Source organism: Berghia stephanieae, chromosome 7 (genome assembly GCF_034508935.2).
Source record: "Berghia stephanieae isolate SIO BIC M18660-M18661 chromosome 7, UCSD_Bste_1.3, whole genome shotgun sequence".
In the NCBI taxonomy this organism is placed as follows: domain Eukaryota; kingdom Metazoa; phylum Mollusca; class Gastropoda; order Nudibranchia; family Aeolidiidae; genus Berghia; species Berghia stephanieae.
In genome coordinates this window covers 15,080,004-15,096,139 of record NC_088366.1, presented here as the reverse complement: position 1 = coordinate 15,096,139, position 16,136 = coordinate 15,080,004, and the positions used below count along the sequence as shown (strand labels likewise).

Here is a 16,136-nt window from a genome sequence, read left to right as displayed (position 1 = left end):
GTTTAATATTGCTGTAATGGGAAATATTTTATGTCATTAAAAAAAAATCCATTACAACAATGAGCCCATAGTGAATTGGATTATCAGACCTGCAAATAAGTGCAGGTATCTAGAGAGCTAAAGGATGTTCCGAACTCGGACAGATGGGATTTTTTTGCTCCTTCTGTTGACATTCCAACCTACTACTGGGGAGTTGAGCTTTATTTTTATTTTTTTTGCCTTTCTTTCTTTTCTTTTTAATTAAATTAATTTATTTATTTTGATTAAATTATGGTTGATACACACGTTCTAGATGATAGCTGTTACCCATAAAACGACAATTTCAAAAAAAAATTATCCACCTATTATTTTGTAAAGTATGTTCCCTCAAATAGTATCAGAATCAGTCACAGCTTGAGCATGAAGCAGACACGAGTGTAGGAAACGTCAACTTTGCAAGTGAGGATCGGTGAGTGGAGCTGTCTACTTAGTGACTGACAAATTGTGAAGTGAACCCTAGACTATCTATGGATGAAAAACATCTACAAAGCATTCTACAGGGTGTCCGTAAAGTCTGAACTCAGTAAAGTTAAATATTTTTCAAAATAGTATTCAAAATTTATTGCATCAAGTTCATGCAAATTTTGTGAAACGCATTGACAATTGCATTGCAAATGATGGCGCTCATATTGAAAATATTATTTGAATAAAATAAATAGTGAAAATAAAACTTAATTTTAATTATATACCAAAAATATTCAACTATCCTATGTGTCCAGACTTTATGGACACCCTGTAGAATTATGCGAGTGAAACATCAAAAGTTAAAGACCGGAAAGCTACTAGCCTACGTGCTAACATTGAACTGAATATTTATCTTCTCCGTCTGCTTTTGTCTGCTATCTATTGTTAGATGTTTTGCACACGTCACATGGTGTTTTCCAGTTTTAAATAGGAAAGCGATCATGTGATAGGTTGGTCTTAAGTCTTGATTCTTCAGTCATGGATTTGCTGAACCTGTCTAATGCCCTTTATACAATGTTAAAAGATGCCCATGGTTGTATTCGATAAGCAGACCCATAGATAACACAGGTCTGTGAGCAGACCTGAGCATAACAAAATAGTCTGGCTGATCGGGGAAGTGAGGTAACTCCACTATCTGAGAAAAAAGTGGTATTAAATCGATTAACTCCCTTGCCTCAAGTCCCGCGCCAATTTGAAATGGTCTACACACTTAACGAGGTCTCAGGTTTGAGAGCTTTTGCCAAGACGAGACTCATTTTATACGATCCATAATAGAAGGACAAGTTTTCTAGTCAAAATTTTAAATATGTGTTTTTCCAGAGTACAGCAGAACCTTGGTTCCGACATCGTAAACTTGGGTAAAACATAATATTAATTACTAAATTTGACTCAGTCGTGAGTAATACGTGTCTGGTTATATTAAGGGACGATAAATGTGTAAGGTTGCTTATTACGTACACTAGCGCTTGATAATATTATAATAATTTGAACTGTATGAAATGGAATTTTGGTTCCACAAGACAGGCTGATGGAATAAATTATGAACTTATTTAAGGCCGCCCCTTGGAGCTTCCAACATGAGCCACAAGTCTTCGCCATTCAGTCCTGTCCTCCTTAAGTGTACGCAGCTCCCGGGTGTTGTCCATTCCTGTGTCATCTCGTAGACAGTCAATGTATGTTTTGTTCTGCCTGCCTCTGTTTCTGGTTCTTTCAAGTGGTTCCCACAGCATAAGACTGCTTGCAATCTCCTCCTTGTGTCTCCAACAGTGCCCAGCAAGTCTCAGCCTTTGTTGTATCTTCGAAGTCACTGGGGGGGGGGGGGGGGGGGGGGGGGGGGGGGGGGGGGGGGGGGGGGGGAGGTCACCGTAGAGCTCTTCATTTGACATGTGCTCTTTCCAGCTTACGTTGAAGACCATCCGCAGCATACGAGTGTAGCAGCCGTCCAGTTTGTTCTCAATGGTTTTTGTTAGAGTCCATGTCGCTGCTCCATATATAGAAGTACTGACTCTACCGTTGCCAGGAACAGTCTCTTCTTTATTTCCCTCTGTAGGTTTGAGCTCCAGATTTTCCTGAGTTTGTGACAGGCACTCCAAGCCGATGCTTTCCTGACAGAGATATCAGAGGAACTGCTTTGGGTCCAACCTCCTAGGTACTTGAAGTTGTCAACTTCCTTCAGCCATTCTCCATTCTTTGCCTGTATGCTTATGGGCCTTTCTTGGTTGTAGGTTTTCTTAGCATTACAGCACATTCCTACTGTTTCAAGTCTATTGAGGACTTCTTGTGCCCGGTCCATCTCCTCGTTCAGTAGAGCCAGATCATCGGCGAAATCTAGATCCGTGACAATCATAGCTAGACTGCGACTACTTCTTTGTCTATGTAGCGTGAAGCCAAGCTCGTTCTCCATGCCAGCGTAGGTCTTTCTCATCACGTAGTCCAGGGCAATTGCAAAGAGACATGGGGCTAATGTATCACATTGATCTCAAACAGCTCCGTTTCACCATCTGGAGAGATAACCTTTGCCCGTGTGTTCTCATACAGTCTTTTAATAGCAGAGAGAAGTTTAAGAATGATGAAATGTAAGGATTGAATATGTAAAACCTTGGGAATTGTCACACTCACATGCGGGTATTTTAAAATTTAAGATAAAAATTTAAAATGTATTGCATAAGAACAAATCAGGACTGTCAACATGAAATATGTGACAGTAATTAATTACTGTCGGTAGTTTGTCGCCGTGATGACGAGACACTGTCTTGGATCGTAGCCTTCGTAAACACATAGCCTGGCGCTGACCGAATATTATTATTATTACCTCACAATACAAGGCGAAGAACACAAAAAGAAAGTGTGACGTGAATTTTCGTCAGTAATGTTCAAGAAAACAAATGAATCAATTAAATTAAATTATTGAGTACAACTAATTGTTCACTTTCTTTTGGTGATCACCGCATTGTATTGCGATGTTATCTTTTGATTTGTGTCAGGTTATTATGAGTTTACGAAGACTATGCTTGGATTCATAACAAAAACCAATCATTAGGCCCGAGCCCAGGTACTCTTACATTCCTGCCTGCCAAACAAGCAGGTCTTCCTGTTTGGGAGCATTATTCACTATGTCTTGACGCAGTGACTATTAAAATTACACTGGTACACCTTGCGCGGCTATGTGGTCTAGTGGTATGACACTCGCCTTCGGATCGGAAGGTCCTGGGTTCGAGCCTCGCGCTCGGCGCATAGTTGATTCCTTGGAAAAGGCTCTTTACTCACATTCTCTCACCGTACTCAGGTGTAAAATGAGTACCTGGCCGTTAACAGCGTTGTCTTTGTCCGAAAAATTGTAATATCGCCTAATAGGCGTTATGTCCCGTCCCACATGTTCAATGTTGCTGTTGACCAGGGACCCCTTGTAAAGCGCTTTGAGCACATTTAGTGGACATTGCGGTATATAAATCTCAATTAATTACACCTTCGAAAAGATAGTGAACAATATCCACAGAATCTAGCGGGCCTATAATATCAAGACGGCTATGATTCCAAGGGTTTGACCTAAACTGACCAACACTGACCAACAGTATAACATCAGAAAGAATAAGGCCATTTCACCAAAAGAAAGCAAAGCGTCAGTTGTATTCAACAGTTCAACCAATGGGATAAGTAGTTTCCTTGATCACAACTAAAGACACAAACCTAAAAATAACGTTAAAATACAAGTCCGTCCTGGTGTCAGGCAATAAATAAATGACGGCCACGGTTTGAGTAAGAATGTTGAGACATTGACGGAATGCCAAGACATATAAACTCGTCCTACATGAGCCTTTTAAATAAAATATATTATAAACAGCGTTAGGAAACACGTAAACTTACCAACACAAAAAAAAAAAAAAAAACTGTGTGTAACCTGTAACGCTGAAAGTCTGAGTGATAGAATTTAATGAGAACTAATCATTAAAAAGGCTGTCTAATAATCAAAAACAAAGAGCTGAGTGACGTCAATTTCGTTCCATCTATTAGAGGATTGTGTTTGTAACGATTGTTTCAATACTCTTCAACAGTCGTAACGTCACTTCCTTCCTAATGACGCATGGTAACTTAGTAACACTGGCTCTAAACTATCGGAACAATGGCGGACGCCCGTATGAAATATTTCTCCGGCGAGCATAAAAGCGTTTCCAGAGGAAAAAAAAACACATAAATTTGATCATATTTTGAATTTTACACATTCTGATCACAAGGTATATGAAAAGGGAATGAAAAGTTCTAGCCAGTATGAAGAATAACAAGTAATGATTTTCTTTGTTTAGAACCAAGATGGCCGCCGTTGCCGGGCGGCGTGAGATCAGACTACTGAATCCTATTGGTTGTGTCCCTTCTAATCTAAGTACACACCTATTACCCGAAACAATCAACCGTACCGATCTTGAACATTACTCACAATAGGGAACAAAAGGGCGATGCCATAAATTGGTTCCAATCTCATTGGGAGTGTAAAACCGCTCTTCCTTGTTTAATTGATTTCCTAGTTTCGGAGTTATGGCATATTGTGTTTGTTTTTTTGTCTAATGCTGGTTGTCTATGAATATCATCCATCCTAGTTCTTTTATATACCTAAATCTTAAGAATCTGTATCTATAGGTACATCTTTCTAGCAATATAGTTACGCCACCTTTTGATTCAACACGTTACCTTTTCATTATTCGTCCTCCTTCCTGTGCTTACATAAAACTTCCAAGGAGTTTGGAACCGGAAGAGTCGAAGCTGTGACGCCATGACTTCTCTGCCCAACTATTGGGTAACCTCTGTGGTGTAATGGTAGCATTTTTGACCGGTAATCGGGAGGTCTGAGGTTCGATCCTCAGTCAAGGAAGGATTTTTTTTTTCTTGTATTTTTCTTTTTGCTTTGTCAGGCACTATCTAGTCCATAGACACTTTTTCAATTGTTTTATTATATTGTTATAAATTTGTGAGCCAAGCTGGTGGCATAAATTAATTATGAACTAACCGCATTCTTCCTTCAGCACCGGGACAAACATCATTTCCGAATAGAGCGAGCGAGCTGAATCACGGATCTATGATTACGATGCAATATAATTATTGAATTCGCTATCAACTAACTACTGTCGCTCAACAAAACCCACAATCCATGGGAGAACAGAGAGCCAGCATACCGCCTACGCCCCCCCCCCCCTCCCTCTCTCTCTCTCTCTCTCTCTCTCTCTCTCTCTCCTCCTCTCCAACCCCCCCCCCCCACCCTCTCTCTCTCTCTCTCTCTCCTCTCTCTCTCTCTCTCCTCCAACCCCCCCCCCCTCTCTCTCTCTCTCTCTCCATCTCCATCCCCCCCCCCCCCCACAAACCAACTTCCACTCTCCATCCCGTCCCCGGCCGCGCTTCAAAAAGTCGTAATCAAAGAGCTTCACTAATGAGCCAGGCACACCAGACCAGACTGTTAGATAATGGAAGCACACGTAATCTTACTCAGTCTTCGCCAGAATCCCCTCATTCCAGCCAACTCCAAGACCAGACCTATTCATTTTCCACGTTTCTCATTACGCAAGAAGAGATAAGCATAATGGTATTTCATTTATAGATGATACATAAACACGATTTATAGATGAGATAAATTAGAAGAACAAAGTCTGCTATTATAGACATAACAATTTAGCTAGAAACTGATTGATAAATAAAAAAAATTACTTTCCAATCCCGAACAAGAAAGGTCAAGGCGCAACTCATTTCTTTTTCTATTAGTATTTGCTAATTAATCTATAAAATGCAATGATCACTCAGCTTTGTATTGTTTGCATCGCGTTGTGGTTGCCAAAACTGTATTAATCAGCATAAAGTCATGTTACCAGAGTTTTTGTCCGTATACTCGATCAATGACTCCTTCCAAGCGCATCTATCTATAGAAAGACAATTACGTCATACTCTTGTTATTAGTTTTAGACAGCCTATTAATGATTGGTTCTCACTAAATTGCATCATTCAGACTATACAAGGTAAAGGTTACACACAGCTTTGTGTGACGGTACTTTTGATATGGCCTGCGGATGCTGTGAGTATTTTACCTAAACGCATAGCATCAACAATAACAAAGGCGTCTAATCCATATCTAAAATGAACAAAGTTTGTTTTTTTCTAAAAAGGAGATCATAAAGAAAAATCAGCTCGAGGCCATAGCCATCTTCAATACTTGCCTATCACTCGAGGCAATCAGCCCCACAGAACACATGCGATTGAAAGAAAAAAAAAACAAAAAAAAAAAAAATCATTGAAAAAAATATCTCGATTCCACCTCCCCAGGATTGATCTCGGGTCCCTGCTTTGCGTGTGAAGCGAGTGCTTTACCAAATGAGCCATCGGAACTCCCATCAGTCCTTGTCAACAAACTGGTGACGTATTTGGCTGAATCCATAGCCATGTTCAATACATGCCGATCAGCCGAAACAACGGGCTTTTCAGATCATGACTAATTTTAACAAACATTCGAAACAATCGAATTAAAAATGCAAGACGTTGTTTGGTTTTATTACGAGTATGTACTAAAAGCGGCTATGGTTGAACTATAACTTTTACTTTGATGTCAAGATAACTCAGTGGTACGGTTCCAGCCTAAAAAGTACAGGGGCATTTATCAATCCCGTATGATATGAAGATTTCATTTCTAACCCCCCCCCCCCCCCCCCCCGCCCCCCAGTATCCACTCAGCAGTGACCGATGGTGGCTTGGTCTGTTAGAAAGTCGTAAAGTACTTTGCGAAATAAGACACATAAGTATCCAATCCAAAGTGTCGCAATTAATTGCTTCAATCCTTTTACTTGTTCGTCGACTCTGAATGCTATTTCTTTGACAATTCATTCTACAGACTTTCTGACAAGTAGACAAATCACCTTAAGTTGTCGATAGCGCTGATGGCCATAACAGGTTTTAAAAAAAAATGATGGTGTATGGTAGATATTTTATAATTCATTTAATAGAGAATAAGATATTATAAAATCGCAATTCTTTAGCAAATTTAAACCAATGGAACCAGAGTTTACACCGTTTTCTGCAGCGTGAAGCGTGTAGTAACGGTAGAGCTCATAGCATAATTCGTGGTACCTTCCACTAGATCTACTAACAAAAAAACTTTGCGACCCAGTTACTGTTGTTTGGATAGAAGTTCAAAAATATAATATATGAAATAGATAAAATAAAAAAATAATATAATAAAATAATAATAATAATAATAATAATAATTACCAACTCCACCCAAATTCGATATTAGTCTTTTGTATATTGGAAACTTGGTAAAATGAAGTGATTTTGATATAGTGGCAAAACAAAAAAATGTCAAAATACGAAGTTCCATTTGTCCTGCCAATACGCTTCAACAGTCATGACGTCACTTCCCTCATAATGACGCATGGTAACTTAGTAACTGGCTCTAAACTATCGGAACAATGGCGGACGCCCTTATGAAAGATTTCTCCGACAAGCATAAACCGTATCCAGGGGGAAAAAAACATATAAATCTGATCATGTTTTGACTTTTACACATTCTGATCACAAGACATATGAAAAGATCTAGCCAGCATGAAGAATAAAAACGACCGATTTTCTTTGTTTAGAACCACGATGGCCGCCGTTGCTGGGCGACGTGACATCAGAGTATTGAATCCAATTGATATTTTAAAAATGCTATGTTATTGGAATTTAGAATTAAAAATGACAAATTGACAACACCGGTACCCCGCTTCATAGTTTCCGGTTTAAAACAGCGTCATAAATCTTAGGGATCGAAGAAAATTGATCAACAATTTTTATGGCCATTGTGAAATCGACCTAAATCGCTAAGAGTTTGACGTCTTGCATTAGATTAGAAGGATAGAAAAGTGAACGAATTGGCGGATTTTCATAGCAGATAGCAATCTGGTTTCCCTGACGACGATGCACACAGAGACTTACGCTTTATTTTAATTGAACATAATTTGGCGAAAACTAATAAAATCTTTGGATGCCAAGAGAATGAAAGCAAACAGGGGACTGACACCAATTGTTCTATATCAATAATAGAGGTTGAGGATCGAGTGTGTCGGATTTTGCTATGCCTACTTTATTTTCGTATAAAGGGCTTTCGCCATAATACTATAATGTTTTCATTGTAGGGTAATTCAGTAGCGGCGAATGAATGGAAGTGAAGTTATCAAGTGGCTTAATGAACCCATGAAGAGGTAAATAAAGGATTTATAAAGAAATCTATTCTTTATTTTTCCTTAGTTTACTCTTCACTGAGTCATTAAGCCACTGTGTGTAACGTAAATTTCATTCATTCGCATCTAGCGACTCACAAAGTAGATGGAATAATACAAAACAAGCCCTCAGCCATCTTTCAGGAGTCAGACCGACTAAACACGTAATGTTCAAACTACTCTTTGATCAAAGGTAAGCGACTTAACAATTGCACACCATCGAACTACTCAACCCTTCCCCTAATAGCCCCCCCCCCCCCCACCCTTCACCCCCTCATGCTCACCACCTTTTATTTGAACAGTTCGACTTCATTAACATCATCCAGAGAGTTTATCAACTCGGGCGATGACGGTTCGACGTTACAATGTTACAAGAAAAACACAACTCAACAAGCGAATCTGAGAGCTCTATCAACACTCTATATTCCGGTTCCCTAATGCCACGGTTGTTGTCGTTTCACGGTCGATTTCTCGCTAGCACAGCTTAGAAAAGCGGCGCCCTGTTCCCCTTTGTGTTTTACGACAAAACGATGAAGTGCGCCACCCGAGTGGGGTCAATTCTGTGACCCCGGGACTCCATCATTATTAGCCGCCAGACCTGAACCCGCGAACTCCTCCCGCTGTGTCCTCAGTGCCTGCCACTGTGTCCGTGATTCACGGTGATTTGACACGCGTTCCCTTATGCTTCAAGAGCGTTTCATTTTTCAAACAAAAAGGGTTTTCTTTTACATTTCCCACTGCTTTCCTCCTTTTTTTGTTTGTTTTGTTTTCTTTATTTTTAATTTTTGTTTCATATCAATCCCTAAATCCTTTGCTTTGTGGTGTGTACTTTTTGACATGTTGTGTGCTCAGGAGAGATTTTGTGTCTTGTTATTGGAGCCTTTAACTATAATAATATCAAAAGACATAGACATAGGATTTACATGCTTAACTTTGCGGGAGATCGATTAATGTACATAATTATTTATAAGATAAGATACACGTACTTTATTTTGATCCTGGTAATGGAAAGACGTGTTAGTGTGTCTGTATGGCGAATCTATTCCTTAAATAACATTTAAATAATATAGCAAAGTCACGATTTCTAAAGATACCCTTCCTCCTTTTACTAATCATCTCCCCCTCCCAAAAGAAAACAACACGTTCTGGAACGGATGCTATGACTTAGAAACGTTACATTGTATGTAATATTTTTTTATATTGATATCCATTAAGTACTGTCCCTCGATTGGGTTTCAAAGATCTATTTTATCTAGGAATACCTCATAGAAGGCTTCTATTTTCAAGCCATCTGATATAGACAATGCAATGACAGCATAATTGATACAAATAACGTTTGCAAGGAGTCCTTCAAATTTAAGTGATTATGCATGGACGATCAAAAAGATAACGTTTCCCTTGTATTTTGATAATCATATAAAAACACACGCAAATGCTTGTTTGTTTGTATTAATTTTTTTGTTTTTGTTTGTTTGTTTGCGGAGTTTAATACACGCACAGATTCCGCACAGACATACAAACACACAAACAGAGAGAGAGAGAGCGAGAGAGAGAGAGAGAGAGAGAGAGAGAGAGAGAGAGAGAGAGAGAGATGTGTTATTATATCAACATTCTCTCTGTGATTGTTTTAGTAAAGAGCCATATCGGACAAGCTTGACATTCTAACGCGCACTCATCTCACGTGCGTGCGGGCTGAAAAGTCCGCAACGGTAAAAGTAGTTTATAACGACGTATGTACATGTACTACATTAGTTGAAGTAACGGGATGGCTTTATCATCAGTGTCCTTGCGCGCGTTGTTACCGTGCTCTCCTCCGTGTTGCGGCGCTGGGTAGAGATGATGTTGATAATCTGCTCGCCGTTCGACGCCGATGTCTGCCGTTGTCTCGCTCGCTCCTCTCTCGTCTCTGGCCGCAATGCTGCCGAATAACTGCCATGTGAAGTAAATTTCTATGCTCTCTCTCTCTGCGTGTGTTGTTGTCTTGAGGCTCACAGTCGTGGATTTTATCTTGGCGACACGTTTTTTTCTTCTTTTAAAATTGATGCGAATCAGATCAATACTTTAAATTTCTTTCATTTTGATATTTCGCACTGGATTAGAATGTGAAAGATGTGTACTTATTCGAAAAGGATTGATACGTACTTATTCTAACGTGTGTTGAGTTCATTCTTAAAATTCTTATCAGAATTGCTTCAAATAAAATTTTGTAAAATTATAACAATGTTCTCATTAGCAGATAAGAATAAATAAGAATAAAAGGATACGTGTCGTTATCGATTTAGTTTCTGGGTTTCTATTCGACTGTCTTTATATCCGACTGAGTTGACAATGGATGGAGCGTAGCAATGTACTGTATGTATCATGTAGACAGGTTTATAAACGCACGTACATAGGATGCTTATTCTCACTCAAGATATGATTGTTGACTTAAATAATCGTTAATAATTTACCTTTATGTTGTGAATGGATTGTAATTAGGTTATACGATTTTCGTTTCTAAATCTGTCCATTAGCTTTGCTTGTGTCAGCACAGAACTATTACTATTATGCAGATGACTCACATGTAAATAATAGTTCTTATGATTTGTATGCTTTTTACGAGTGAACACAACTCATACAAAACATAATATATAAACCAATTTCCTGAGATACCGGCCTGTAAAGAAGTGAATGAGAGCCATTAGGTTTCTGCAGCGTTTAATATATGCACAATGATAATAATTGCCTTTGGTTGCTTTATCTCAAGTGCTGTCTGTCATACTTAGCTCCCCGACTACCTTTGTGTGTACAGAGGGGTCTGAATATAAAATTCGACTGATCCTGGGACAGATACTGGTTCCTTTGCTTATTCGCCGAGTGCTTTATGAATTGAACAATCGAGACCCTCAGTCTTATATATAATAATATAAGTCTTATCCGAGGCGAAAATGATTGAGACAAGAAACTTAATATCTCCATGCGTATGCAATGTCAAGTCGGTAAACATTGCATATTATGAGTATTGATGGTATACGTAACCTTCAATGTTTATATAGTCTGTTAGAAAGAATAGAATAAGATGTAAGCACCCAACTGAAATTATAAACTGCAAAAACCCAAGCCAAATATGTTATAATTTAAGTTAACATCGAGCGAGAAGATGTTTGTTTACCGACTTGACATGGCCTGATCTAGATACGCATCGGGTGCTAATAAAATACTTTTTGTCATTTTCGAAGTTTTCTGTCGATGTACTTCAGTGTCGGATCTTATGTTAACCATTCCGTCTCCAAACAGGGTAGTAAAATGAATTAGGATAAACAAATTCATTTCTTTGATAATCAAATTCTAAATCTGTTCTTAGTTTGTAGCCTTCGTGAATTCATAATGTTTTGACACTTATCAAAAGTTGTGTCACGATTCGAGACGAATATCGCGAAAAAAAAATGTTATAAGTCAGTCGGTGGTATCATGTAATGTTCCCTGTCAGGGAAACAAATTTGATCATGTGCTATTGAATAGCACTCACCGTTCACTTTCTTTGTTGTCGGCTGGCATTATAACGTGTTTTTGTTGTTGTTGTTGTTGTTGTTGTTGTTGTTGTTTTGTTTTTAAAAATTTTATTTGGCGTGTCATGCTATGAGTATACGAAGGTCTGTTTCAGATAGATAAATAAATCAAAACAATATGTTTATGCTTTAATTGTTTTTGACTACAAGGGAAGATGCAGAGTCGGAAGTAATTGTTAGAGAAAAATGAGCCAGTTGTATTTAATGGATTGATTCTTTCTAATTAAACAGCAAAACAATGATGGTTATGGTTGAAATGTCAAAATATAAGCAACAATATATGCCTCAAGAAAAAACACGAAATACCATGTTTACATTGTGACAAAAATCCACCAACTACCAGCTGTGCTTTGTTTTGTTTTGTTATAACCAAAAATACAAACAAAGGCAGTAATAAAACAATCTGGCAACTCTATCACTCTGGAAAGGGGTGGAATGGAGGTTAATTATTTGCAGGTCTGATAACCCAATTTTTTATGGGCTCATTGATGCAATGGAATTTCTTTTTTAAATGACTCAAAATATTGTCCTTTACAACAATGTTAAACTAGGCCCATAATTGTGTTCGGATGTCAGACCTACGCAATATATGTACACACCGGGTAGAACAATGAAGCAAGCAAACAAACAAGCAAGAAAAAAGCAAACATAAACAGCAACAACAACAACAACAACAAAAAACAAACAAAAAAAAAACACATTTTAAAAAAGCATAAAAAAAACAACAAAACAACCCCCCCCCCCCCCCTTTCCAAACGAACGAAATGTCAAGAAGCGATTGGTATGGTGCAAACTATGTGCATTGCTTATTGATTTTGCCAATGATGCTAAAGCGTACAAGTAAAATACTCACCAGCTCTGTCGATCAGATGAATCGTATCAACACTCATAAATACTTAATACTATTTGTAACCGTTAACGCTTATAGTCCAATCAAGAGGATTTAGTGAGAACCATTCACCTCTCAATGTTTAAAAGGTATGACAAGTGTAACTAGTTTTTTTTTTTTTAATCAGGGAGAATCAGAGTACAGCCTGCTATCTTTTTCCATGGCTGCAGGATTGATTAAACCCAAGAATTTCCTATGTTTTTGTTTGTTTGTTTGTTTACATTATGATTTTATTTTAAATGTTATTATTATTATTTTTATTATTATTATTATTATCATCATCATCATCATCATTATATTATTATTATATATATTATTATATATTATTATTATTATTATTATTATTTTATTATTATTATTATTATTATTATGTATATTATTATTTGTTTGTTTTGTTTTGTGTGTGTGTGTGTTTTATAGTCTATAATTTTTATGCGCTGCACAATCTACTACTTTTCATATTTTTGTACAACTTCGTTACTTATCGATCCATTGTGTTTATCCAAAATGCCCTCCATAACCTCCAACAGCCGGATAATATAACTTACCAACACAGAAAGCTGTATGAGTAACCTTAGATATTTAATGTATAGTCCAATTTATACAATTTAGTGAGAACTTCTCATAAAAAAGGCTGGCGAAAATCAATAACAAAGAAATGGGTGACGTCACCTTCGCTCTTTCTATGACCTCATTTTGCATTTGTTGATCTGCGCAGTTGAAATTTTAAAAAAATTCGTATCTAGTCGCCAAACGGGTTTCCCTGATTTTTTTAATGTGCACAAAATAACAAAAAAGTCATAGAAAAATGCCAAATTGTATGAAAAAAGGCAAATTTTGTTAGGAAGTAGGCTACATTTTCTGCTAAAATGCAGACACAAAAGTAGTATATTAAATCTTTATTTTATTATCACGCACACAGCCATTAATTAAATATCAACATGGCTTGCCAGTTGTAGTAAATGTCTTGCTTCCATTACTGTGTGTTTGTCATTGTCCCACATTTAGGTAAAATTAAGTGGTTATGATATAATGACTTACAACAACAACAAAAAAAACACAAACAAATAACAACAAAACACAACACAACCCAAACTAACAAAAAAAACAAACAAACAAAACTAAAACAAAACAAAAAAAACAAAAACAAACAAAATAAACAAAATGAACATAAAAAATGACCCCCCCCCCCCCCCCCAACAAAATCCAAACCAAAACAACACAACAAAGAAACAAAAACACACCCCCCCCACCCCCCCCCCCCCCCCCCCCCCCCAAAAAAAAAAAAAAAAAAAGAAAATAAAAGCAAAAAAGCAAAAATAGAAAACAAACAAAACAAAACAAATCAAAAAACAAAACAAAAAAACAATAACAACAAAAACAAAGAAACAATAAACAAAAAAAACAACAACAACAACAACAACAACAACAACAACAACAACAACGAAGAAACAAATAAGCTATAATGCTAAACCCAATTATTCTCCAGTCAGTAGCGGATAGTAGTAGTGTATAGTATGTATGTAGCCTATGGCTACACCTCCAGCTGGTATCTGTCGACCCATTTCTTGAACTCATCCTTTGCTCTCAAGACATCCCGTAATAACCACAAAGGCCTGCTTTTTTTTTCACCATGCTAACTAAAAGGCTTCAAATAAAGATTTGTTTTTGGTGAATTTGGCATTAAAAACGCCAATCTTTCGACACGGGTGTCAAGGTTAAAATAATTAGTGTTAGTCAATATGGCTACCTTTATAAATATAATATAATTTCGCAGGACTAATAACGCTTCAAAGTCTTGTCTATGTATTGTCACTGTGCTATGGCTCTAAGCTTTTCTCTTCAACAAGTATTATTATAGAAATAACTCTTTATTCGCCGACCATTTTCATAATTTTCCCAAAAATGTCATCCAAAAAAAAAAAAACAAAAAAAAAAAAAAAAAACAAAAAACTAAAAAAAAAAAAAAAAAAAAAAAAAAAAAAAAAAAAAAACAAACAAAAAAAAACCAAAAAAAAAGAAACAAAAAAAAACAAAAAAACAAAAACCAAACAAACAAAACAAAAAACAAAACAAAAAAACAAAAAACAACAAGAAAAAAGCCCCCACCCAAAAATTGACTTAAAAACCCCAAAGACCTCAAACTCAAGAGCAATAAATACATAGGCTGCCATAGATAATTTTGTGAAGTAAGACCAGCTTAAAAATGCCTTTGTATTTTTTGTTACAAAAAGCATGGCAGTTCAGTTCAGTTCGTAAGTTTCGTTTCGTGTCGAAATAATATAAGCATATAATATTTTAATGTTTAAAAAATTAAATATTTGTGACTACTGACCTATCGCCTCAAAGCGGTATCACGTCTGGATGATCTAGATCAAGGTGCTCTTATTTGCAGGTCTGATAACCCAATTCCTTATGGGCTCATTGTCGTAATAGAAATCTCAAAAATTGTCGCAAAATTTAGTCCATTACAACAATGTTAAACTAGGCCCAAAAGTGGGTTCGGATCTCAGACCTGAGTGCTTTATCCGAAAAAAATTGTAATATCGCCTTACAGTAACAGGCGCCATGCCCGTTCCTAAATGGTAAGTGTTGTTGTTGTCCTGGGACCCCTTGCAAAGCGCCTTTATTACGTTCAGTGGATATTGCGTTATATAAAATATATATTTTTTTACGTACATGTCGAAAGGTCCTGAGTTCGAGCCTCGCTCGGCGCATGGTTTAGTCCTTGGAAAAGGCTCTTTACTCACATTCTCTCACCGTACTCAGGTGTAAAATGAGTACCTGGCCGTTAACAGCGTTGTCTCTGTCGGAAAAAATGTAATATCGCCTAACAGGCGTCAAGTCTCACATGTTACATGTTGCTGTTTTTCGGGGACTCTTTGTAAAGCGCTTTGAACACGTTTAGTGAACATTGCGCTCTATAAAAGCTCAAAGTTGTTTTGTTTTTTTATTTTTTTTTGGTTTTTTGTTTGGGACGGTGGGTCGCCTTTACCCCATACTCTTGCCTATTATTTTGACACGTTTAAGCAACCAATAATATAATTTGAATCTTTTTAAAGAGTCAATCTGACCACCGAAACGTTAAAGGCACTTCCGACTGGTATCCCCAATACCAAACTGACTGAAAGATTCGTTATTTATTTGTTTATATACTTATTTATTTATTATTTATTATTTTTATTTTGCCAGCCAGAAATGTTGAGCGTTAGACTGACCCGCATTGTGATAATATTAGTATTAGTAAGGGAGGAATAGGTACGATATTAGAAAAACAAAAAACAAAAAACTAAACAGCACAGTTTTGTTGGTGTTTCATATTTCTGCTTCATCGGGATCTCTCGCATTCAATGTTGGATTCTATCATTTCTGTAGTTGGGCCAGTTTTACTTAAAAGTGTATTGTTGATTCTTGATTGGATTTAAACCCTGGACCATGGCGTGTGGAAGTGACTGGCTAGTCCAGTCA

The 16,136-nt window shown here is 37.2% G+C and overlaps 1 protein-coding gene across 3 annotated transcripts in view; it reads left to right on the top strand.

The window, feature by feature from the left end:
* The first annotated feature begins 10,187 nt into the window (after positions 1 to 10,187).
* The window catches only part of LOC144976762 (uncharacterized), a 181,830-nt gene continuing 175,881 nt past the window's right edge, over positions 10,188 to 16,136 (top strand). Inside the window, exons 1-2 of one of the 3 annotated variants that reach the window (XM_078921164.1) lie at positions 10,188 to 10,383; positions 15,861 to 16,136. The exon at positions 15,861 to 16,136 is cut by the window's right edge and continues 64 nt beyond it. In XM_078921164.1, coding sequence (XP_078777290.1) covers positions 16,104 to 16,136 — 33 coding nt within the window. In that variant the 5' untranslated portion in view covers positions 10,188 to 10,383; positions 15,861 to 16,103. Of the gene's footprint in view, positions 10,584 to 15,860 lie in introns of all 3 variants that reach the window. The other 2 variants (XM_078921166.1, XM_078921165.1) reach the window with 2 other exon arrangements.